Here is a 26,536-nt window from a genome sequence, read left to right as displayed (position 1 = left end):
GATCTTCTTATTAGGCACTGGCGCTAACACGCCGCGACTTGCACGTCACTGACAACATGTATCTATTCTGTAGCCATCGTAATTAAATTCTTATCACTTAACTTTCGTATCTATGTATCGAAAATATTTACGTATATTTTATTTTATACTTATACTCTCCGAAATTATCACCCGAAAAACATCACATTTCAGACAATTCTTATGTTTCTCTCAGTGCAAAGTGATGAGTTGTAAAAATATGTGAGGCAGAATGTTTATGATTGGTTTGCATGTGTAAGAACAGCAAAATATTGGTTCAGATGGTTCATTAGTGGAGATATGAAGACAAACGTTGCTCAAGACTAGCTTCACTTACTAATTGTAGGTTCTATACATTACTCTCTAACAACAATCGCCCGCTAGAACCCGAGAATTGTGTTTCTAAAGCCAGACTTGTTATGCACTTCGCCATCTCGGATTAGCATGCACCTGGTGACGGGTATGCCACATAAAATAAACGCAGATCTTACATAGTGGCGGGATTGTATCAGCAAAAATAATTCATCAAAGATCTTCTAGTTGACTCGTTCTGAAAACTCATTGTGGTATCCGAGAAAATATTATTCTATTTATGTAATCCTGAGAATAGGAATTTGTCGATATCTGGATTGAAGAGCTCCACTTTGAACAAAAGTTTCTTGAAATATGGGAGGCGTTTTTCACTTCGAATTGGTAAAAAACTATCTGTGAAGTTGACGCTAAGTTCCTTTTTGATCCAAAGGGTCGTATTTTGGAAGACAACTTTACTCAGCCTAAATAGATATTGCAGCGAAATAATGCTAACCTAACGTAATCCCAAGGCACTACAGCCCTGAAGGGTGTTGGCCTACCAAGCTACCGCTGTTAAGCCCGAAGGCCTGCAAATTACGAGGTGTCGTGTGGTCAGCAGGAGAATCCTCTTGGCTGATATTATTGGCTTTCTAGACCGGGAGCGAGAAAATGCTCCTGCAACCTAACCTAACAGAGAATCCAGGAATCATTTCAAATAGAATTGCGACCTAATTCAGCTCACAGTACAGTCCAGATGTTGATGTGTTCTGATGTTTTCTTACTATTTTTGGAGGTAGACGGCTTAATAACCTTGAGACGTTAAAAGAGCATACGAAGAGCTTTGCGTCCCCTCCCCCAACCAAATTCAAGAATTGGTACTGTCATCACATTCGAACGCTGGCAGAAGGTTGAATGAAAATCTTGGGCTATGATACCCTACACTTTTAAGAACATTTTTGTGTTATTCTTCCTCTTATAAGTAGAGCAATAGTTATCGAAAAAGACCTTAGTAATTCAGCTATTCGAAAGCCACATATTTTACTGGGTGATTTCTCAGCCTAGTAAAACACTGAGAGAACTTCAGAATTTCTAAAAGGGTGATCTAAAACCCATGAAACATATTAGAGAATACAATGTTTTGATATATGGAACGATCAGAAAAATATAGGTTAATCAATATACTGATATACCATACATCATATACTGAAAATATTACTTACAAGACCTTGAGGTTGGGTAGGTAAGGAAATATTTCTCCATCCAAAGTCAAATTGTTCGTTGAGAAGTCCCTAAAACAAACAAGGAACTGAGTAAGAGAGCAGTCGAATTCAGGAAAATATTTCTTTGTAACAGTTTGAACCAGGAATACCATTTTTAAACAAATGCATTTGGAAATTATTCATGTCTCGACGAATCTGATGGCAATGAGTATGCAACCAGAATGAACGAACGAACGAACGAGTAAACAAACAAACAAACAAACAAACAAATTAACAAACAAGCAAAAAAGTACAGTAAATAAATATACAAGCATACAAATACAGTAAATAGATAAAATAAATATACAAAGAAGCAATAAATAAATAAATAAATAAATAAATAAATAAATAAATAAATAAATAAATAAATAAATAAATACACATAAAACAAACAAACAAACAAACAAACAAACAAAAGGGTATATCGGTGCCAGTGTCTTAATTTATGGTTTCACGGCCTAGTACTCTGCATATGGCAATCTTGTGACCTGAGTAGTCACGTACCAGCGTAGCGTAACACCCTCTTTTCCAGTCATTTCGCAACCCCCAGCAAGCGGTTTACAGTATGATATGACAGTCATCAGTTGGCGAGGATGCGTATGGTTGGATAATGGTGTAGAGAGCGTAGATAGATAGATATGATTTATTTTAACTGGCAAAGTTAGGGACACGTGTCCCTGTCTTACACTTAACCAGTGAAGTACATAATTAACATAAAAATATATGATATACTGAATAAATGAAAAAAAGAGATTGAAACAAATTACTACGGTACTATGCTATCCTGCTGCACATAAAAATAACTATTATAATACACAATATAAATTAACATTTTGCTTCCTACGAAGAAATTAACATATAACAAAGAACGAATTACAATTTCAATAATAATAATAATAATAATAATAATAATAATAATAATGATAATAATATAGATAATATATATATGGATGAACGGTAAAGAGGAACAAAAGCAGGAAAATAACAGATTTATTTTCGAAAATGGAAATTTGTAGGTATTCTGGAACGAGAATTTTGCTTCGTTTGGGAAAATAAAACTTTTAATGTGATATTTAATAATATTAAAATGTTAGATGCTGAAAAGAAAGTGTAAAAAATTAGGAAGTAAATAACAGAAGAGCTGATATTTTTCGTGGGGGCGTAGTAGTATTCTATACCTCGAACTTTCGATAATTCGAAGTATTTTCAGCCTCTGCAGGCTCTTCCAGATATCGAAATTAGACTGTATTTGCACATAATCACGTAGTCAATCTTTGAGTACGTATAGGATAAAAGTAAAAACTTACAGCCAGGAGAGAGATGTCAGTTCCCTCAGGCCCTGAAGAGGGAAGACCTGCAACTGGTTATCGGCGATGAATAGCCAATCCAGAGAGTACAATCCAAGAAGTGTGTCCGGATGGACCCAGTGTAAGTAGTTTTGGGACAGGTCTCTGAAACAACAGTACCATTACTTGAAATATTATCACTTTATTTGATCTCTCAAATAGCATAATGAGCGGTAGGGAAATTTTTACGTACAGTCGAACCTTGATATCTCGATCCTGCATTACTCGAATTTTCAGTATCTCGAAGAAACTTAAATATGCCGGACGTTCGGTTACACGAATTTCTCGATTTCTCGAACCAAACATTTCCTCACTTGAAGCAAAAAATACTCTGTAACTCGAATTTTGTGCAACATTAACTCTGCAATATGGCATCTGTGGTTTGAGAGGAACAAGTAAAGAAAGGTTTACAGTGTTGCTGGGAGATAAAATGGCGGGGACTGAAAAACTGAAACTTCTAATGATCGGAAAATCGGTGAAGCCTCGCTGTTTCTCGGGTGTGAATCATTACCGGTCACGTACGAAAGGAACTCCCGAACTCGCGGATGACAAGCTCCTTTTACGAATCTCGACTGCGTGGTATTGACGAGAAGTTTCAACGTGAAGGGAGGGAAGTTTAACAGTAACAAACAGAAGGTGTTTGTTGTTTCACTACTGTATGCACTGTATCCTGTCTCCGAAAAAGTTACTATACTAAAGGTTATAATTACTGATGCCATAAAATAGAGTTTGTTTTCATATTTTTAAATACTGCTAAAAATAATGTATTCAGTATAATCCAGTAGATATATATGATTCAATTATGTGCTATACGTGCTCAAAAACGGTATTCTCTGTATCTCGAAATTTCGATAACTCGATGGGATTCGAGATATCGAGGCTCCACTGTAGTTCATGAATAGAAGTCAGTATATCTAAAGCATCTGCTCTGATACACGAGGGATGTCTAGGATGGTACTCTCACAAGTAGAGTCATAAATGTGAGTTGCGAACACACAATACCTTTTATTAAATCATAATATACTTATAACCTTATATTTTTTTAAATGGGATATAACTAGAGTTCCGGGCTTTACCTAGAGAGAATCTGGAGCTTGAGTTCTATTTTTTTTTTTAATATTTAACGAAAAACTATAAAGTAAAATAAGTAATGATAATTATAGTTATTTATACTATGGCTTTTAGTGCCGGGAGTGTCCAAGGACAAGTTCGGCCCGCCAGATGCAGGTCTTTCGATTTGACACCCATAGGCGTCCTGCGTGTCGTGATGAGGATGAAATAATGATGAAGACGAGACACATACCCAGTCCCCGCGTCAGCGAAGTTAACCAATTTTGGTTAAAATTCCCGACCCTGCCGGAGATCGAACCCGGGACCCATGTGACCAAAGGCCAGCACGCTAAACATTTAGTCATGGAGCCGGACATGATGATGCTGATGATGTAAGGAGAGAGTGAAACCTGGTGTCAGCGCGTAGCCTACTCTTTTCTAACAACATCAAGGGGTCTTCTTAAAGCTTAATATCACCATCCAACAGACGAATCACCATTGCCAGTGTCATAAACCCTCACTTCATGTGAACACTGCGTAGAGGTGTGGAACTGAATCCAGGATTCTAGCGATTTGAAACTCTCCTACCCTGCCAGCCAACATTCTGAGGGTGAACATATTTTCGAACAATGGGACTCGAACCGGCCAGCCACGGTGTCAGACGTCTTAACGATTATAGCCACCAGGCGGGTTAGTAATGATTATAAAAGCCCATATAAATAAAATACATAAATACAGTCGAAACCGTTTAATGCGACATCGCTTTTAATAATAATAATAATAATAATAATAATAATAATAATAATAATAATAATAATAATAATAATAATAATAATAATAATAATAATAATAATAATAATGTTATTTCCTCTACGTCCCACTAACTACTTTTACGGTTTTCGGAGGCGCCGAGGTGCCGGAGTTTAGTGCCGCAGGAGTTATTTTACGTGCCAGTAAATCTACGGACACAAGGTTGACGTATTTGAGCACCTTCAAATACCACAGGACTGAGCCAGGATCGAACCTGCCAATGTGGGGTCAGAAGGTCAGCGCCTCAACCGTCTGAGCCACTCGGCCCGGCTGACATCGCTTCTAACGACATCTATATACATATATATATATATAAAATAAGAGTTTTGTCTGTATATTGCTCAGAATTTCAAAAGGATGGTATTTCTGTATCAGTCGTGCCTACAGTAACAAAGAAATGCATTTTTTACTTTTCCGTAATTTCTGTCTGTCTGTCTGTCTGTCTGTCTGTCTGTCTGTCTGTCTGTCTGTCTGTCTGTACACGCATCACGAGAAAACGGATGAAGAGAATTTAATGAAAATCGGTGTGCAAAGTCGGGGAATAAGTCGCTATAACCTAGGCTATAAATAATTTTACTCACTCTGAGTGAAATGGTAGTTTAGGGGAAGGCCTAAAATTTAATTCTCAAATATTTGTTAATAGTGGTCGTATCTTAACGAAAATCGGTAGGGGAAGTCGAGGAATAAGTCGTTACAGTCTAGGCCATAAATAATTGTATTCACGCTGAGAAAAATGATAGTTTAGAGGAAGGCCTACAATGGAATTCTCAAATACTTATGTTATTAGTGGTCCTATCTCAATGAAAATCGGTATGCAATGCCGGGGAATAAGTCGCTATAATCTAGGCCATAAATAATTTTATTCACGCTGAATGAAATGGTAGTTTAGGAGTAGGCCTAAAGTTTAATTCCCAAATAATTATGTTATTAGTGGTCGTATCGATAAATACTACATAAGTTATGTAGTATTATATTTCCGATTATTTATGTCTTATACATTGTTACCATACCGGCTATGATCAGAGATATTCATGAATTTTGGTTTTTGTTACCAAGTCCTTATCAGCGCCGAGTCACGAGAAAATGGTCAAACTGGATTTAATGAAAATCGGTATGTAATGTCGGAGAATAAGGAACTACAAGCTACGCTATAAATAATTTAATAAGACGCCCTAATATCACAGAGTCTAAAGAAAACTAAATGTGAAGAACTACAATGTAGAAAACTCATAAATTTGATCAACAATAACATTACATTGATCATTGTTTGTTGTGATGTGCTTTGTCTTCTGTTGCCACTCATCTCCGATAGATATTGTCCGGCTCCATGGCTAAATGGTTAGCATGCTGGCCTTTGGCCACAGGGATCCTGGGTTCGATTCCCGGCAGGGTTGGCAATTTTAACCATCATTGTTTAATTTCTCTGGCACGGGGGCTGGGTCTGTGTGTCGCCTTCATCATCATTTCATCCTCATCACGACCCGCAGGTCACCTAAGGATGTTAAGTCAAAGGACCTGCACCTGGCGAGCCGAACATGTCCTCGGACACTCCCGGCACTAAAAGCCATACGCCATTTTCATTTCCGATAGATAGGCTTATTGCTGCGTACCGAGTATATTTTTAACATTTGCCTTACGTCGCACTGACACAGTTGGGTCTTATGGTGACGATGGGATAGGAAAGGGCTATGAGTGTGAAGGAAGCGGCCTTGGTCTTAATTAAGGTACAGCCCCAGCATTTTCCTGGTGTGAAAATGGGAATCCACGGAATAACATCTTCAGAGCTGCCGATAGTGGGGTTCGAATCCTCTATCTCCCGGATGCAAGTTCACAGCTGTGCGCCCCTAACTACACGGCCAACTCGCCCAGTTGTACAAGTGCAACAGTCTGCCTAAATACTGGCGGGAAGTATCTGTGGAGTTAGATAACTTTCTTTTTTAGCATGCCATTCCTTTGTTTCATATATTTTCCGTTACTACTGGTACAACACACTGGTTTATCGTAGCATTCGACCTATTCAATCCCTACTCTGAGGCACTGATTGGAATGAGAAGTGTACATATTTAACGGAATAATGGCAGAGAAGTGTTCACGGCTGTCTGTGGCCTGGTCATTCCAGTTCAGGAACTTTGGACTGTTAGATATGCACCGTAGTACTGTAAGTTAAAAATGAGAAAATGTGTAGTTATTCATTTGATCGAGTATTTTATATGATGACATTGCTTTCATTCGCTACATTCCTACTGACGTTTTTGTAATGACCTATGTTGACTTCAGTTAGGAAAACCGCAAAGCCAGTCTTTTAAGAATCCCGTAGCGAAGCACGCGTACATCGGCTAGTATCGTATAAAACGACGTATTGTTATCACACGTTCTGAGAAATGTATCGACTATAACGTCCAGTGTCGATTTTAGTTTGTTACGTAGACGGAAATTGCTGACAACAATGTAAAGCTTGTTTTAAAACTCTTTTTATTAAAGTGTCGATTTCAAATTAGTCTGTCTCTTAAATAAGCAAGGCAGCATCACTATGAAGATGTTGCAAAAGAAATGGAAAGCGTTTAATATTGAATAAAAATCACAGACAATATGGCAATTAGAAAACAGGGAAACAAACGTAAATATAGCGTGTATCACACTAAAAGATTTCTACAATTTGGAAGGACAGAAGGAACATCTCATTTATTAGTCAAGACCGCGGGTGACATTATTGATCAATTGTTGATACTTCTTTCCTCACTTATGTTAGTATTTTATACTTCGCTCCCATATTATTGTTGTATGTACTGTGTAAAGATTAGAAGAAAAATTTGTCTGAGCTCCAGTCCACAAATAAAACGCAAAGTCATCTCCGTACATGCCACGGAGGCCTTTGGAGGAGTGCAAGGTACAGGCTTCCACTATGCGTAACCTCGGCACTTGCTAGGGTAGAGTGGTTATCTCTATGCCCGACCGCCTTTTCCCTCAGAAATGAACGCGGTACTCATTTTTTATGTAGGTTGATTGAACCTCATGATTATATGACTTCCTGACGGGGAATCAAACTCACGTCCTTCCGGTTGAACCGACCACGCCTTTGCCGCCTCGGCCAGGTAGCTCCTCCAGTTCACAAATACTGTATTGTAAATACATAATTTATTTCATTTAAGATTTTTGAAGTTTTAACTTTATTCCGTAAATGAAGGGTGTAAGTTGTGCAGCCTAAAACTTACAGACTTTTAGCAACAACAAAAAAAGAAAAGACCGTTTTGTGCGACTATCGCTTATAACGAGCGTTAATTAACGGTCTCTTCGGAGTCATTATAACCGGTTTGTGCGACTATCGCCTATAACGACCGTTAATTACCGGTCTCTTCGGGGTCATTATAACCGGTTTGTGCGACTATCGCCTATAACGACCGTTAATTACCGGTCTCTTCGGGGTCGTTATAACCGGTTTGTGCGACTATCGCCTATAACGACCGTTAATTACCGGTCTCTTCGGGGTCATTATAACCGGTTTGTGCGACTATCGCCTATAACGACCGTTAATTACCGGTCTCTTCGGGGTCGTTATAACCGGTTTGTGCGACTATCGCCTATAACGACCGTTAATTACCGGTCTCTTCGGGGTCATTATAACCGGTTTGTGCGACTATCGCCTATAACGACCGTTAATTACCGGTCTCTTCGGGGTCGTTATAACCGGTTTGTGCGACTATCGCCTATAACGACCGTTAATTACCGGTCTCTTCGGGGTCATTATAACCGGTTTGTGCGACTATCGCCTATAACGACCGTTAATTACCGGTCTCTTCGGGGTCGTTATAACCGGTTTGTGCGACTATCGCCTATAACGACCGTTAATTACCGGTCTCTTCGGGGTCATTATAACCGGTTTGTGCGACTATCGCCTATAACGACCGTTAATTACCGGTCTCTTCGGAGTCATTATAACCGGTTTGTGCGACTATCGCCTATAACGACCGTTAATTACCGGTCTCTTCGGGGTCGTTATAACCGGTTCCGACTGTGTGCATAACCTATAGAGAAAATACAACAGTCAGCACGGAACATACATTGTTATTTTTACATTAAAAGGTTCCTTCAAGTTGTGGAGTTTTCTGCAAAAGTATATGTAACGTTCTTTCAAGAAGAGGGCTCATGAGATGTGAGAGTGTCAAAATTTCGCCCTTAAAATAGGTTCATGCACGAGCCAGTCATTCTTCCGACATGGATCTCCCACACTTAAGTGCGCTCAAAGTAGGACGTTTTGTTTATTACGTGCCCTAAGTGCTTACTAACGTTTGTTTATCAACAACGTCCACTAACCCAGAAATCGTAAACAACATGGCTTGGACTGACCAAGATAACAGCCACTGAAGTACACCGTCCCTTTTTGAAATCGAGCAAACATTGACTCAAGAATGATGCCCTCACAGCTGGAGTTTACCCCTTGAAAGTTCAACTTCCTAACTAAACTGACAATGTAGATGTAATCTACGTAACGTTTAATTCGATTTACTTGCAGATGAGTGGAAGAACAATTTGAAGCCAATCATCTGCCGAGCTCAATGGGTGAGATCCTGATTATCTGAGCCTAAGGTGAAGGGTTCGGTCATGAGCCAGTTCGGTGGTAAATGAAGGTGCTCAGATACTCCAGCTTTGTGTAGTCTATAAGAACTCTTGGGGGACATTTCTGGCATTTCGGCGACTCTGCAAAAGGCAAAAGTAGTTAAGGGGACACAGAACTAAACTTTTTCCAGACTTTTTCCAAATTATCGGGTAGGCACGTCATGTAGATTTGGCCCAGTTTTTCCCCAGCGTGCCCTCCCCGACCCCAAATCTATGTGCAGGGATGTATTCACTATTGTGTTTCCCTGGGGTTGGTAGTATGGTGTTTTGTATGTAGATGAAAATATGTTTTAAGACTATCGCCGTGCGGTTAGGGCCGCGTGGTTGTGAGCTTACATCCGGGAGATAATGGGTTCGAATCCCACTGTCGGCAGCCCTGGAGATGGTTTTCCGAGGTTTCCCATTTTCACACCAGGCAAATGCTGGGGCTATACCTTAATTAAGGCTACGGCCGCTTCCTTCCAACTCCTACGCCTTTCCTATCGCATCGTCGTCATAAGACCTATCTGTGTCGGTGCGACGTAAAGTCACTAGCAAAAGATTTAAAAAAATAAGACTATCTTCAACGCCGAGTCCGCGAGCTAGCAAAATTAAAGAAACGCGGTCAAAATCTGCGGCCCGGGCGGTAATCAAATCCGGGGCGCTCTGAACAGAAGGCCACTGCGCTGACCATTCAGCCAAGGAGCCGGAATGCTGACTAAAATCAAGTGAATAATAATAATAATAATAATAATAATAATAATAATAATAATACCAGACGAGTTAGATGTGGGGTTAGGGGCGTTCAGCTGTGAGCTTGCATCCGGGAGATAGTGGGTTCGAACCCCACTGTCGGCAACCCTGACGATGGTTTTCTGTGGTTTCCCATTTTCACACAAGGCAAATGCTGGGGCTATACCTTAATTAAGGCCAAGGCCGCTTGCTTCCCACTCCTAGGCCTTTCGTAGCCCATCGTCGCTAAAAGACCTAGCTGTGTCGGTGCGACGTAAATCCAATTGTAAAATAAGTAAATAAATAAAAATAAATAAATAAATAAATAAATAAATAAATAAATAAATAAATAAATAAATAAATAAATAAATAAATAAATAAATAAATCCCGGGGTCTATCGAAGACCGTGTATAGAGCTAACTACTTTATCCCATATTGTGCTGAGGTTATGGGAAGGGGAAATGAAATGAATTGGCGTATGGCTTTTAGTGTGCCGGGGATGTGCGAAGAAACGTTCGGTTCGCCGGCTGCATGTCTTTTGATTTAACGTCCGTTGGTGAGCTGCGCGTCGTGATGAGGATCAAATTATGATGAAGACGGCACATACACTCAGTTCCCGTACCAATTATGATTAAAATTCCTGACCCTGCCGGGAACCGAACCCGGCCGCCTGTGACTAAAGGCCAGCACGCTAACCATTAGCCATGGAGCCGGACATGGGAAGAGGAAGACTTGACGTTCTGCTCCTCCAAGAGCCTTCATTAGCCTGTATAAGACAGCTGTTGGCTAGAGGTACTTTTAAGTGGTATGAAGAGGTAGGGTCCGCCTATGTGGTGTAGTTGTTAGCATGATTAACTGCCATCCCCGCAGGTCCGGGTTCGATTGCCGACTCTGCCACAAAATTTGAAAATTGGCACGAGGGCTGGAACGGAGTCCACTCAGCCTCGGGAGGTCAACTGAGTAGAGGTGGGTTCTATTCCCACCTCAGCCATCCTGGAAGTGGTTTTCCGTGCTTTCCCACTTCTCCTCCAGGCAAATGCCGGGATGGTACCTAATTTGAGTCCACAGCCGCTTCCTTCCCTCTTCGTTGTCTATCCCTTCCAATCTTCCCATACCCCCGCAAGGCCTCTGTTCAGCATAGCAGGTGAGGCCGCCTGGACGAGGTGCTGGTCCTCCTTCCCAGTTGTATCCCCCGACCCGAAGCCTCACGTTTCAGTTCACTGCCCTTGAGACGGTAGAGGTGGTACCCCTCGCTGAGACAGATGGAAAAACCAAAAACCAAGCAACCTAATGCTTTCAAAGGTATCTTCTCGGTTATCTGTTAGTGGAACTGGATAAAGTGGTCCGTCTGGAGAGTGAGGGATCTGGTTTCGAGACCTTAGAATGGTCATTTTTCATCAGATCGTTCGTTTCAGAATCACGATAGATTTACGAGAACCTATCTCAGATATGCTGATCGAGTTGGTTTCGTGGTTCGGGCCGTGTAGCTGTTAGCTTGCGTTCAGGAGATGGTAGGTTCGAACCCCATTATCGAGAGCCCCGAAGGGGGTTTTCCGTAGTTTCCTATTTTTACATCAGGCAAATGCTGGGATTGTTCCTTAATTAACTTTACAATCGCATCCTTCCCAGTCCTCTCACATCATGAAAAAATACCTGTGTGAGTTGGTGCGACGATGTACCACTTACAACCAAAGATCCTCTACTCGTATTATTTCGTAAGTTAAAAAAAAGTAATTTTATGAGCATTCTAGGTATCATCAAGTGGTTTCATAGTAATTCAGTCGTTGCTCCACAAGTGCCTTCAAAATCAGTGAATTCAACATAACTGAGGAAATCTGCCTCTCTCATGTGTTGACTGTCCTAGTACAAACGCACCGTTTCTGGTTCGAGTCCCGAGAGTTCTTAAGTCGCAGTATGAAAGCACATTAATTAGGTGATATACGTACAGTTTCTGTAGGTTACTTTGCCCACTGAAGACTCCAGGTTGAATTTCAGTGATACCGTTTCCACTGAGAGTTCTGAAAGGAAATTTGATTATGAGGATTAGCGCTGAAATATTCAGATAACTGACGAATGTATTTGAAAAGATCTGGAATATCAATATTTCTACTTACATGAGATCCAAAGTGTACTTTGAGAAGGAGTCTTGTGTGTGATTCTGAATAGAGTTGTTCATCAAGATCCTGGAATGAAATATAGAACAAGAATTAGTAACGTGCGTGGTTATTTATGGACATTCATAATTCATGTAACATTTTGTAGGAGATTAATTGATCAATTTCGTATCAAATTTGTGTAAAATGTCATATAACTTTACTATCTGAATTAAAATCATAACATAATTGCGCTATGTCTTGGGCTTTCTTCTACTTGTTGATAAACGAGAAATTTTAAAATAATTGCATGTTATCAACGGCTACAAAAACATGAAAGAAGGGAAGAAAGAAAAAAGAAAGAAAGAAAGAAAGAAAGAAAGAAAGAAAGAAAGAAAATGTAAGAAGTAAACGAATGAAAATTATTGTTACACTTATTTTGTACATAACAACATTCTGTTTCCAAACGATCAGTCATGATGATTAAATGTTCAGTGTAAGAAATGAAACAGTCATTAACACGGGTGCATTGTCTGTGGTATATACTGTACAGTACATGTAGTAAAATAATGTATTCAGGGTGGTCGGAAGCAACGTGAACCGGGCATATGAGCTTTGGGAAGTTGGTCATACTGAAACATATATATGCTTAAATTTATTATTTACAACACGTGGCACAATTTATTCAAGTGCTCAGTATAATCGCGGGGAATGAAGGAAGGAACCCTGGATGATCGTGAGATTTGAACGAGGAGGCGCAACAAATTTTTTTATCACAGGTTGCCAAACTCCTCTTTTCCAGGGCTGGAATCACCTGAATTCTAATTAATTAATCCGCTACTAAGCTGAATTCTACCGATCTGACACCACAAGCAGTTAAGATAATAATTATAGAGTAACAGGAGTTGATACAACCGTTTCTTGTGCTATGCAGGTATATATGCGTGTTAACGTGAGCATCCGTTAGCATCTGGCGAGCTGTCATAAAGCAAGAGGGTTTGTTTGACGGTACTTTTCCTCAGACCCCCGAGACCTGGTGAAACTATAAAAGCTGGGTAGACATGGGAAGCGTCCTCCTAATGCATTTTGAACGGCGACAGAGAAGTATCGTGACTGCGAGCAGATAAGGCAATAACTGTGTGAAGTTTCTGTTAGACTTGAACTAAAATTTTTGTGCTTTAGCTCACAAGATCCAGTGACGGTATATATATATACACACACAAACCAGGTGGCTCCCAGACGCCTGACTTTCTACTTATAAATGTCCCGCATGCATAAGTGATGTGTGGGGTGTCTACCAACTGATTTTAACAGGGGAACTACTGCCAGTGGGCAGGTTACGTCAGAATATGAAGAGATAAGAAACAGAGTCACACTCGCAGCATGTTACTCAGCGTTGCCGGTCGAATGCACCCCTTGCATTAGTAAACATCGTTTTCGACCACATAGTTCTAGGCTGGTGTATGCTACAGCCGCACTATATTTGCTGTCTGCATATCGGCAGTAGCTAGTGTGATCAGCAGCGGTGAATACACAGCCATTATTTTAATCTGAACAATCTGGTCGGAATGCAACAGAAGCTCCAAACAGACGTATGCCTTCTACATACGTACTTCACCGAATAGTATTAGTTTTTGTTTCATACATGCAACTCTTCCATCAAGTGGAATATCTACACGTGTATAAATAAATAAGTTATTAGATTTCATTTACTGAACCTTTTTCCTTTTTTTTTGCTAGGGGCTTTACGTCGCACCGACACAGATAGGTCTTATGGCGACGATGGGATAGGAAAGGCCTAGGAGTTGGAAGGAAGCGGCCGTGGCCTTAATTAAGGTACAGCCCCAGCATTTGCCTGGTGTGAAAATTGGAAACCACGGAAAACCATCTTCAGGGCTGCCGATAGTGGGATTCGAACCTACTGGCCGCGCGCCTCTACGCGCACGGCCAACTAGCCCCGTACTACTGCATGTTTGGCGTGTCTACAAACAGTAGCGGCGGTTAGGGGGTGGGGTGAGGAGGCATAGTCGCTCCCACCCGCACTTAGTAGAGTAAATATGACATTTATTCCATTTTAGCCAGCTGGAACTAGGAATTATTTTAAAACAAGCTATTTGTACAAGCCTTGTTGTCTTATATGCTAAATCTTTCCTTTACTGTATAGCGCTACGGCAAGTAGTGGAGACGTTGCATGTGCTGTGAGGAAGGGTAGTAGGGGTACAAATTTTTGCCGAGGTCGTGGCCACGGAGTTATAATTCACCCGCTTGCCGCGCGCATTCGTCAGTCTGGCAGTCACTTTATTGTCTGTTAGTTTCTTAGTGTGTATTCAGATACTAAATGATTATTAACTGCATAATCATGCCGTACATCTATGTAATTGTACAGGGCGATCTGGCCGTGGGGTTACGGGCGCGCAGTTGTGAACTTACACTCGGCAGATAATGGTTTCGAATCCCATTGTCGACACCACTGAAGATGGTTTTCCGTGGTATACCATTTTCATACCAGGCAAACGCTGAGGTTGTACCTTAATTAAGGCCACGGTTGCTTCCTTCCCATAATCTGTGTCGGTGCGACATGAAGTCAATTGTAAAAACGGATATATTTAATTGTAATTGTAATTTCAACGCGAGGGAATACCAACTTTACATTCACCGGACTAAATTACTTCGTTTGTGTTATGCTTTTTTATAAGTAAATGTAATTAATCAGCCCCGTGGATTAGGCCTATTCGTAATAATAGTTTTGTTGTTGTTGAGATTTTGGATTCAATGCTGTCTCACAAACATACTACGGGGCATTTACTTAATAAATAACATAACACAAAGAAATAACATAGGAACGTTGGTATTAGGTCCTGTTGCAATAAGATTACAACTGAATATATATATATATATATATATATATATATATTACAATTGGCTTTACGTCGCACCGACATAGATAGGATTTATGGCGACGATGAGACAGAAAAGGGCTGGGCGTGGAAAGGAAGCGACCGTGTCCTCAAATAACGTACAGCCCCAGCACTTGCCTGGTGTGAAAATGGGAAACCACGGACAACCATCTTCAGGGCTGCACGCCCGTAACCGCACCGCCACCTCGCCCGGTATAATTACATAGAAGTACGGCATGATTATGCAATTAAAATAATTTAGTATTTGAATACTCACTAAGAAACTAACAGACACTAAAGAGACTACCAGACTGATGAATGCGCGCGGCAAGCGGGTGAATTGTAACTCCGTGGCCACGACCTCGGCAAAAATTTGTACCCCTACTACCCTTCCTCACAGCACATGCAACGTCTCCACTACTTGCCGTAGCGCTATACAGTAAAGGAAAGATTTAGCATATAAGACAACAAGGCTTGTACAAATAGCTTGTTTTAAAATAATTCCTAGTTCCAGCTGGCTAAAATGGAATAAATGTCATATTTAATCTACTAAGTGCGGGTGGGAGCGACTATCCCTCCTCACCCAACACCCTAACCGCCGCTACTGTTTGTAGACACGCCAAACATGCAGTAGTACCGGGCGAGTTGGCCGTGAGCGTAGAGGCGCGCGGCTGTGAGCTTGCATCCGGGAGATAGTAGGTTCGAATCCCACTATCGGCAGCTCTGAAGATGGTTTTCCGTGGTTTCCCATTTATACACGGCAAATGCTGGGGCTGTACCTTAATTAAGGCCACGGCCGCTTCCTTCCAACTCCTGGGCCTTTCCTATCCCATAGTCGCCATAAGACCTATCTGTGTCGGTGCGACGTAAAGCCCCTAGCAAAAAAATGAAGAAAAAGATGCAGTAAATGAAATCTAATAACTTATTTATTTATACACGTGTAGACATTCAACTCGATGGAAGAGTTGCATGTATGAAACAAAAACTAATACTGTTCGGTGAAGTACGTATGTAGAAGGCATACGTCTGTTTGGAGCTTCTGTTGCATTCCGACCAGATTGTTCAGATTAAAATAATGTCTATGTATTCACCACTGCTGATCACACTAGCTACTGCCGATATGCAGACAGCAAATATAGTGCGGCTGTAGCATACACCAGCCTAGAACTATGTGGTCGAAAACGATGTTTACTAATGCAAGGGGTGCATTCGACCGGCAACGCTGAGTAACATGCTGCGAGTGTGACTCTGTTTCTTCTCTCTTCATATTCTGACGTAACCTGCCCGCTGGCAGTAGTTCCCTTGTTAAAATCAGTTGGTAGACACCCCACACATCACTTATGCATGCGGGACATTTATAAGTAGAAAGTACGGCGTCCGTGAGCCACCTGGTATATATGATGTGACATTTTAGGTCCATTGTAATTGGCAGTGAATTTTATGTGACCGGACTGTACGCCAGGTGTTCCGCGCAGATTGTCGGCACCGGAACTCAAAGGGATAACTTTATTCTTTTCTTTTTGTGTAACCTGTTGAGGTGTGAAAGACAATGTTATCACCGCAAGAGAAGACGGGAAAAATTTTAATACTGCTGAACTTTTCATACACGAGAAGTATTACATTCAAAATCTTTCGTAATATCACAACTTCAGATTCGACGTCTTAATAAACATTCTCCAACAAGTGTGCATAAAAGCTTTGATATCGCATTTCAGGAAGGCATAGATAATAATATTTGAAAATTAAATTAATTGTGGAATTAATTAACTAATCAATTAACAAAAGATTAGGGGACATGTTAATTACAACGTCGAGGAATTCAGGACGTCAATCGAATCACGAGGTATGACGTCAGAGCTCAGAATATAGGTGGCAAACCGAGCTAGAATATTCTTACTCTTGCTTATCTTCTGGCTACGCGTGTTGCTCGGAATCTCACTACGCAGGGAAGTCTTTTATAGACCTGGACACCTGTTACTTGCACCACGAGGAGAACAGTGCCGTTTCTTGGCAGTTTAACAGACCATCTACGGTCATAACAGACGTCAATAGTGTCTAGGAAGAAAGTACGTATCATTACATGTCAACTGTGTTACCACGAGTGGGGAATTTGTACTAACATTTTTGTGAAAGTTTCAGTGCACACCAATCAGTACCAGTTCGGATATCGGCCAAGGCAATGAAGACCTACAGTAAGAAATTCGTGTGCCCCGGAGACATCACCCACATCAGGATGCAGTACTAAAAAACAGGACCAATGCCGGCAGCGTCCTAATGCCATGAATCCAGCCTAGAAGGAGACCAGGGTCATCAAGATATCCAAGTTACACTGGGTATTATCTGTTCTATGTAGCTGTAATAAGTAGTTAACTTACTTCGTGAAGGGATTATTGATTGAATAGTAGTTTTTGTAGATTTCTAGTATCTTTACCATGTCAGTTTCTTGTGTTATACGACGTTGGATTTGTATTTTCTCTTACTATACGATCTTAAAGTGTGTGATGACGGTATGTCAACATCAGCGACCACGTGGGTTTCAATAAGTCATGTCATCAGACAAGTATCTGGTTTAAATATCAACCATCGGCTAACTTTTAAGGAATTTCACATTTCCATTCAATTATTATAATATTGAGGATTGTGTGCGCGTGATATTTTTATTCTTCGGAATTTATTTCTCTTACATTTTGCCAAAAGTGTTTGCTACATTTTTCATGAGGGAGCAGGCTCATCTGACATATTAATGTTACGTTAACGATACGGATAGCTTTCGTTTGGATTCAATTTCATACTTTTAAGGGAGGACATTGTCTGATTATTATATTTACGTGTGGTTCCAGTCATTTATGAGAATTTTCCCGTGATATTTTGGACGGATGTTGCGAATTATTTTCGATATTGTACCTCTCACGTTGTGCCATGTGGAGAAATGTTGCATGGATTATGGTGATTTTATGTGTTATTTGGGGGCGAATATTCGCGTCTCTATGAACAGAAGCACATGTAATCTATTTCTGCGATGTTGTGTGCAATGAGGAATGGATATTTAGGAATAATTTATCGTCATTTTGATGTATTTGTGAGTTTTTGTTTTAGTGAGAGAACCATAGGCGATAGCGTCTTCATAAAATATTATTGAACCACGAGGTAAACCACATGTCTTCCTACAAGATAAAATTGAGTGTATGAGATGGTTAGAGCCTTTTTGTCATACTGGATGAGCGTCATTGCAATAATATCAAAATCGTAGCTGTATAATATTACTCAACTCCTCGATATTTGATAAATTTTGGTAACGTCCTGAGTTCAATGTAGATATTGACGATATTATTAGTCACCATTAACCAGACTATTTGTACCGGATGGATTACTTTCAGGTGCAAACCATTATTTATGGGAGTCTGCCATTTCCATGAAATGGACGGATAATGTGTGGACGTGTATGTATATTTGTAAAATAGTATCCTTAGTTGTAGTTGGTTACAATTCTTTCCTTGGTGGATGATGGTAACGGGAGACTTATTACGTGCATTTTTATTTTGTTATTTCCACAGGTTGAGTGATTTTATTTTATTGTGAAATATTGATGTGTGTGTTACCATCGTTGTTCTGAGTTTCGGCGTTGTGTTAAGGTCATGACACATGGTTAAAAATTTAATTTAATTTAAACATTTTTCCTGCTTAATTTTATCACGTAAAGTCACGTGTATTCTGTGGTTACGCTGAACAGCTAATCACTGAAAGGTCGAGTTAAATTGGAGAAATAATTAAAAGTGAAATTAAGTAACAAAAGCAATTTATTATTTTTTTTGTATTTTCATCTTTTGACCAGTCATGTAACTTAAGCTTCTAAAATCTTGTTCCAGATTTTCCGGCATGTTTTGACATGCGTACGAGCATCATTCTCTAAGCGGCTTAAACGGGCAATATATATATATACACATAAATTACGGCGCGTACGCGAAGTGTGAGATTAACGCGTCCGACTCGTTAATATAAAACCGCTCAGAAAGACAGACAGAAACCGGGCCCAGTAAATTTAGTGCTGCGTAGATCGGACTTATATCTAAGCAGCGGCTATAGTTAATTGTTAGCCAATACTAAGGTTGCGATCGTGCATTCGAGCACACTAAGCGAAGAAGTAGATGATGCTAATTTAATTCAACAGTTCCAGATACAGCCCAAAATCAAGGAGACAGAAGCCATGAACTAACCAGGAGTTGAGAAGAGGACCTTCATCCCTGTGCTGTGTGTCGTAGTCATGGGCTAAGCCCGCATGACATAGTGGCATGTGATTCGCCGCTGATAGAGTGGTTGCCGCTAAGTTAAGTACGTTTGTTCTTTAAGCGTATGAAGTGTTAGCTAGATTTACTAGGAATGGTCATTTTAAACAAGTAAATTCACTCTTATATGTAAGCCAGAGTGGCATTTGTATTGCTCATATCAGAAAAATTTAAATACGTTTAGGACTGCTTGCTTGCTAAATACCCGAGCTGCGTATTGTAAATATTTAGATGGGAAATAAAGAAAAAATAGGTTAGATATAGGTGTGTGCTATTGTTATTTATATTTTATTCCAGTTTTTGTTGAGTTGAGATAGAGTTGTATGGGTAGATTCTTCGTGAAAGATCTATGCTAGGATGTTTCATTGCATGATGCATGGATTTTTCAGCTGTGAGAAGGCGTAAGGGGAGATTTTTCAACGTCGATAGTAGAGTATGGTCTTTGAGTGTGGTGGCAGGCAAATTCATGGATATGTACTGGTCGTCGAACCGAGGTTTATTTGTATGTGAGGAGAGAGAGTTGCCCGTGGAAATTTACTGTCACTGAGATGGTATGAGATAAGCTATGAAGGCCGTGATATTATATTTGGAGCCGTGATGATGTTGAGATAATGAACCGGCCTGTAAAATGTGAAATTACGTAAGGCTGTCAGTCGTATTGGCCGGCCTGATTTGTGTGCTTATCTGTAGCACTGAGAGTGTTGTCAAGGCCGGATGCGCCATTTGTTCCTGCCCAGGTAGCTGGCGACATCCGACTCAGCTGTACGGTGGTCACAGAAGGGCAGTGAAGTTTACAAAAGTCTCGTTATGCTTGTGAATTGCGTATCTTGCAAAGGCCTAGTTAGTTGTTATTTCTGTCGCAAATCGGCTGATTTCCCTGCCTTGTTACATGCTACTGCTATGCTGTATCTACAAGAGTTATACGACGTGCAGCACCCGAATATGTTGGGTTCTTGACCCGACAGCTCTATCAACTTTAGTGTATATATTTTGTGTGCTTCATTTTCCAGGTTTGTTTAGTTTCATATTGTGATTTTGTATTTTGTGTCCAGTGCATTATTTATTTGTTGTAATGTTGTCATTTATTCGATAGTGGGGAGACGTAGCCCGATGGATATTTTTGGGAAGAGAGATTCTGACCTTATCTGTGATCATGGGTTTGGGCCCATATAGTAGAGTCTGTGGCAATTTTGAAAGGGTGATTCAGATGCAGTCCTGAGCAAGTGTTTTATATGTTTGTATCGAAGTGTTCGAAATATGTATGTATCTTAGGCCATTACTCGTGGATCGGTTATTATTAACGCATATCATAAACAGTTTAAGAAATAGAGCCCTCGGGCAAGGAACTAAGGACTTAACAAAGCGCGCAACCACAATATGTAAAGTTAGATATATTCCAGTCCATAAGAAACTCTCTTAATATCTCGGGTTCCTTACCCGCATCGCTTGTAAACGATTTGTTTGATAATTGTAATTTACGTAAACATTCGTGTAACTTTTCTTTGATTGACACAACCAGTGGTCGGTTGTTTTATTAATTTTTTGTTTAGAATTATTTCTTTTATGTTTACAGTTTAATAAATCTATTTTACCGGATTTCTCGAGTTCTCATTCACTAGATTTATGTACGTATTACCTGTGCATACGCTTTGCTGTATTTTATTAGTTATTTTTTAATTATTTGCTATTTGACCCTACTGGGACGCACCACGCTATTCTACCCCTGAGCTAGGCAGAATTTAAGACAGGATACGGTACGATACTGATAAATAATTTGAAAGTAATACGTGGATATCTCTCGGCGTTGTCTTTTTATGAGCTGCTGAAATTAGCCAATCAGATCGCTTCACGGGCGAATTGAAATTGACTTTGCAGTGCGGTGTTGCTAAATCTGCACGTGACTGAAGAGCGGCTGAGAGAACCAATCTCAGAAACAAAACTTTGCCACGGGAAGGATTTGAACACAGACCTCCGAGCTGACAGCATCGTGGCATTGCAAGTAAGCTACGGTGACACCGGCTGAAACCCGATTTCTCGGCATGGCTCTCAGGCTGGTCATAAGCCACGTGCAGATTTAGTAACACCGCCTCGAAAGCACATTTAAATTAAGCGATCTGACTGGCTAACTTTAGCAGGTGTTAAAATGACAAGGGTGCAATACATCGATTTATTTTTTAAATTATATATCAGTATGACCAACTCTCTAGCGCTCATGTACCCAGTTAACGTTGGCGGAGCACTGGTTGCAGGATTAACACATTCACGAGGGAATGTAACCTTATTTTTTCTCCTCACTGCCGTAAATTGAATTTTTCCGTCTTCTGTATTATACTGTAGTGGGAGTTACTCGTACGATGTGTCCTTCACGCGTTCTGATGGTGTATTTTCGGTGCTTTTCTGCCTACTTCTTGTACCACAGTGGAACGGCCCATAGGAAACTGGGCATTCATCACCGGTGATGCATACGTAATCTGCCTCGAAAGTCAGTTAATTTCCCTCTAGGAGGATTGAAGTCCTGGGACGAGCCCTTCCTGGCCAGGGAGAAGACAGTACCTTCCAGCTGGCCCACCCAACTCCTTCAGGGTGGTGAGTGGAAACTTTAGTAGTGGTATTATTATTTTCGAGAAAAACCTGAAATAACATTTTATGAATATTATGCCATGTAAAATTTACACTGCACTAAAATGCCAGTCATTATAACGATACACTTATGAAATGAAATGAAATGTCGTATGGCTTTTAGTGCCGGGATATCCCAGGACGGGTTCGGCTCGCCAGGTGCAGGTCTTTCTATTTGACACCTGTAGGCGACCTGTGCTTCGTGATGAGGATAAAATGATGATGAAGATAGCACATACACCCAGCCCCCGTGCCATTGGAAGTAACCAATTAAGGTTAAAATCCTCGGCCCGGCCGGGAATCGAATCCGGGGCCCTCTGAACCGAAGGCCAGTACGCTGACCGTTCAGCCAACGAGTCGGACGATACACTTATTATTAGCACTTATTAACACGAAATGATAGCTCTATAAATATTTAGCTATTTCAAAAAACACACTATACAGCAGACACTGCGATGTAGTCCGGCCACATTGGCTACGGTATACCAATTGGCAACGTGGAACTTTGACCAACCTCCTCACGGAGCTTTAAGACAGAGAGGGTTGCAAAAGGGTCCCAGCTTATCTAGCTGGGACTGGCTTAAACGGGAGGCGTGAACTGGTTGCCATAGTAACTGCCACCCCTTACTACCACGCTGGGAACTGTCAGAACACGCTCGTTGTTTTAATAGCACTATAGTAGAGTAATAGCGATAGCAGCATCAGCCCTGCCATATCGATGAATCTCACAATTAACTTAAACTTGAATGAAATTTCCGGGTATATTTTCTTCGCTAAGTTGACAATCATTTTCTGTATCAATCAAGTCTTGGACTCACATAGAGTGAACCTACATTTATTTTGGTCACAGACAGAAACGCTATGAAGTATAGTGATTCCGGGAGAGATGGCGCAGGGTAGGCCAGTGGGGCAATCGCCCGCTAGATCGCTCGACCACTGCTTCTCGTATGTACAGTGTGTACGTGAGAACAAAAGCTATCTGTTGGATGTCACATGGTGCGAGTGATTTCGCCTGAAATCATCGATATTTCTGGCAAGTACGTCTTCTCTACCTTCAAAGTTTTACTACGGCATGATATAAAAGCCGACTGACTGGGTTGTTCAAGTTAAATTAACTTTGCATTGGTACAGGCGGGTGACTAGGTTAGTCAACGACTATGCTGGTGTGATATACGCCATGTTGGGCCAACGCAGTTCTTGGGGCAGGGGTGCACCATCTCTCCCCAAATGTCGGGAGAGTTGGCGCGCTACATTTCCGGGAGAGATGGCGCGGTATTCTTTGAATTTCCATTTAGGTATAAAATTTATTCCCATCCTCTGATCAGTTTTTTAATAAAATATAAAATATATTATATAGCCTATATGCACTTTTTAAATTCTGTGTCAAATTATACTAATTATGGAGAAGAGGAAGCAGCCTAATCGAAGTTTGTGGCACATGCCTTTAATGAAACTTTAAAGCGTAACATCTCCAACAAAAGAGAAATTTCAGTGAACGAAAAGAATAACGTGCAAAGAAAAATTGCAACCACTGCTACAACGGGAAAGAGTAGGAAAGGAGAAAAACCTAATTCCAATGAAGCAGCCAAAATGATTCAAGATGGGCAAAATAATACAATATCCGATGATTGTAACAAGTGTGTGGAGTGCTGGGAGAACTATTATTTGACAAAAAAGAAGGATGATTGGATTAAGTGCACCGTCTGCAACAAGTGGCTGCATGAATTGTGTTCAGTGTATAAGAACTTGTGTAATGATTGTGGACGAGAGAGATTAAACAAAAACATATCCTAAAAGGACTGAGGGATACATCTTGAAGTTTAAATAATTAATTGACTTATTAATGATCAAGAAATAATAGACAAGTGAATGTAAATAAGGCGAATAAATGTATTAAACCTATAATCATAGTTTACTTCTTAATTTCTTCCCTCCTTAGCGTATTAAGTGCATAACACCATCCCACCCGGACACTACGGGAGAGATGGCGCAAGTGACACACTTTCAAATAAACGATCCCTCTCTGTAATCTACTTACATTAAGACCATGTCCTTCGAAAGGCAGTGAGGAGAGATACAAGGAATGACGTCTAGCATAAAAATAAGCTAATCGAAATGTTGGCGAAGACTTGCTGCACGATCATTACAAAATGTGCGCCATCTCTCCCCGACCTACTCTATCCACGCGAATGAATATGGAAGTAGTAAAGAAATAAACGTACTGTATGTCCAACCCGTGTCTAGTTTCTCGACGGCGTCAGGTATGAAGTGAGATGAATCTTTGTAGCGACTTTTTACGACCGGATGCCCTTCCTGATGTCAACCTCATTAGAGGAGTTAATGAGATTATATGAATGACATGACATAGGATAGTAGGAAGGGAGAGGGTGAAACCCGGTACCGGTGCATAGCCTATTCCAGTCGAATAGCACTAAGGGGTCTGCTCAAGGCTTTACGTCCCCATCCGACGGACGAATCACCTCAACAGCCTCATATGTCCTCACTGCATATGAGCACTGCGGAGATATTTGTAAATGGATTTAGATTTTCGGCACGCAATATGGGGATTAGAAATTATATACCACCGCCTCTCCTGCCCTGCCGGCCAGCATTCTGGGACTCGAACTGGCCAACCAGAGTGTCAAGGCCATATAAACTTGACGCCTTACCCATCAAGGCCACCAGGTGGGCTGAAGAAGTATACGTACTAAACTATATGAACAATCAGTCACACGGTCTGAAGAAAGATACTGTGGTTGAAATGGTTGATGCAGATCAACTTCAATGGGGGTGTGTTTGAAAAGAGCTACTTTTTTGCTAGTTGCTTTACGTCGCACCGACACAGATAGGTCTAATGACGACGATGGGACAGGAAAGGCCTAGGAATGGGAAGGAATCGGCCGTGGCATTTATTAAGGTACAGCCCCAGCATTTGCCTGGTGTGAAAATGGGAAACCACGGAAAACCATCTTTCGGGCTGCCGACAGTTGGGCTCGAACCCACTACCTCCCGGATGCGAGCTCATAGCTGCGCACTCCTAACCACACGGTCAACTCGCCCGGTCTTGAAAAGAGCTGCACTACCTCAGGATGAGGACACGAGTTTACTTTTACCGAGTCCTTGGATGATGCGCCGACTCCATAGAGCCCGGCACGAATGTGGATTTATGTTGAAAGTTTGAAGCCATCCCTTTGAGAATCCACAAATTAAAATTCCAGAAGCACAGAAAGTAGAGCCATCATACCTACACTAAGCGTTCGTTATTCAATTGATGTGTGAAAACTGAGCAAGGAAATAATTTTTAAATAGTGAACGAGTACGTCAACCACCTCAAGGCAATAAATGTGTGATTACGAGGAACATTCCTTTTTCAAAGACATTTTTAGTATCTAGATGGAAAGGTTTTAAAAGTAAGTAAGAAGAGAAACATTTGTTGGAATATGAAGGATTGATACTATTGTGTATTTAATCCTACTTCAAAGAGCATAGAAATTAAAATAAAATATGCAAACATTCTTGTGTAATGCGTTTAAAATTACGTTGTTACATAAAAGAACACAAGCCGGCGATACGAAATCTTGTAAACAGTGAAACTTGGAAATATTCCTATATTTACTTAGCATGCTATTAATTCGTTAGAACTGAAGTTTGAAAATCATGTCGCTGTACTTGTGTAATAATAATAAACAACACACCTTCAGGCACATACAACGTAGTGATCCCATGAGTGGACCTCAGTCGTTATCCTCCCGATCCATAAGAAAGGAAACAAAACAGATCCCCGCAACTACAGAGAAATATCACTTCTTGTGGTCACATATCAAATCCTTTTTAAGGTCCTAGAACGGTATGTAGCGCGCCAGCTGAAAAACGAGTTAGGAGATTACCAAGCGGGATTCAGAGCATCGTACTGAACAAATACAAAATTTCAAGACCATTCTCCAATATAACAATAAGCGAGCCAGACAGTGGGTAGTTACCTTCGTAGACTTCCAGAAAACGTACGACTCCGTGGATAGAACAACTCTCTTCGAAACCCTAAGGGAACTAGGACTCAACGAGAATATAAATAGGATAGTGCAAGCCACCCAGCGAAACACAACTTTCAAAGTAAAGTTTAGAGGACAGCTCTCGGTGAGTCAAGGATACGGGATCTCTTGCATATTGTTTAACTGCGTCCTGGAAAGTATCATCAGGGAATTGACCAAATCTATACTAGTGAACAGCGGATTAAGAATGGGAATCAAAGCAGACAGCCAAAAGGATCCCATACCTAGCATTTGCTGATGACCTGACTTTACTATGAAACTACGCGCAAGAGGCTATTATGCAACTCCAAACACTACACTCAATAGCGGCTAAAACAGATCCCTTGATCAACATCGGTAAGACCGAGTTTATTACAGTATAAAAGACGCACCTAAATGAGTATCTGTGACATCAAGCATATTGTGCCCGTTACATCTCGTAGATATTTACAAAATGGCGCCGGAGGAAGGTATGGCCCACTCGGTTTAGAAGAACATGCAATGAGTATATAATGC

At 40.7% G+C, this 26,536-nt stretch overlaps 1 protein-coding gene across 2 annotated transcripts in view; it reads right to left on the bottom strand.

Annotated features, from left to right (window-relative positions):
• Positions 1-26,536, bottom strand: part of Lgr3 (Leucine-rich repeat-containing G protein-coupled receptor 3) — a 487,929-nt gene that overhangs the window by 158,524 nt on the left and 302,869 nt on the right. Inside the window, exons 5-8 of one of the 2 annotated variants that reach the window (XM_068227013.1) lie at positions 12,215-12,283; positions 12,047-12,118; positions 2,876-3,019; positions 1,530-1,598 (exon numbers count right to left, since the gene is read on the bottom strand). In XM_068227013.1, the coding sequence (XP_068083114.1) occupies positions 1,530-1,598; positions 2,876-3,019; positions 12,047-12,118; positions 12,215-12,283 (354 nt within the window). The remainder of the gene's footprint in view (positions 1-1,529; positions 1,599-2,875; positions 3,020-12,046; positions 12,119-12,214; positions 12,284-26,536) is intronic. The other variant, XM_068227014.1, reaches the window with a different exon arrangement.

This window comes from Anabrus simplex, chromosome 3, assembly GCF_040414725.1.
Source record: "Anabrus simplex isolate iqAnaSimp1 chromosome 3, ASM4041472v1, whole genome shotgun sequence".
Lineage (NCBI taxonomy): Eukaryota > Metazoa > Arthropoda > Insecta > Orthoptera > Tettigoniidae > Anabrus > Anabrus simplex.
Note: the sequence above shows the minus strand (reverse complement) of the source record. Positions and strands in the feature narration are given on the sequence as shown.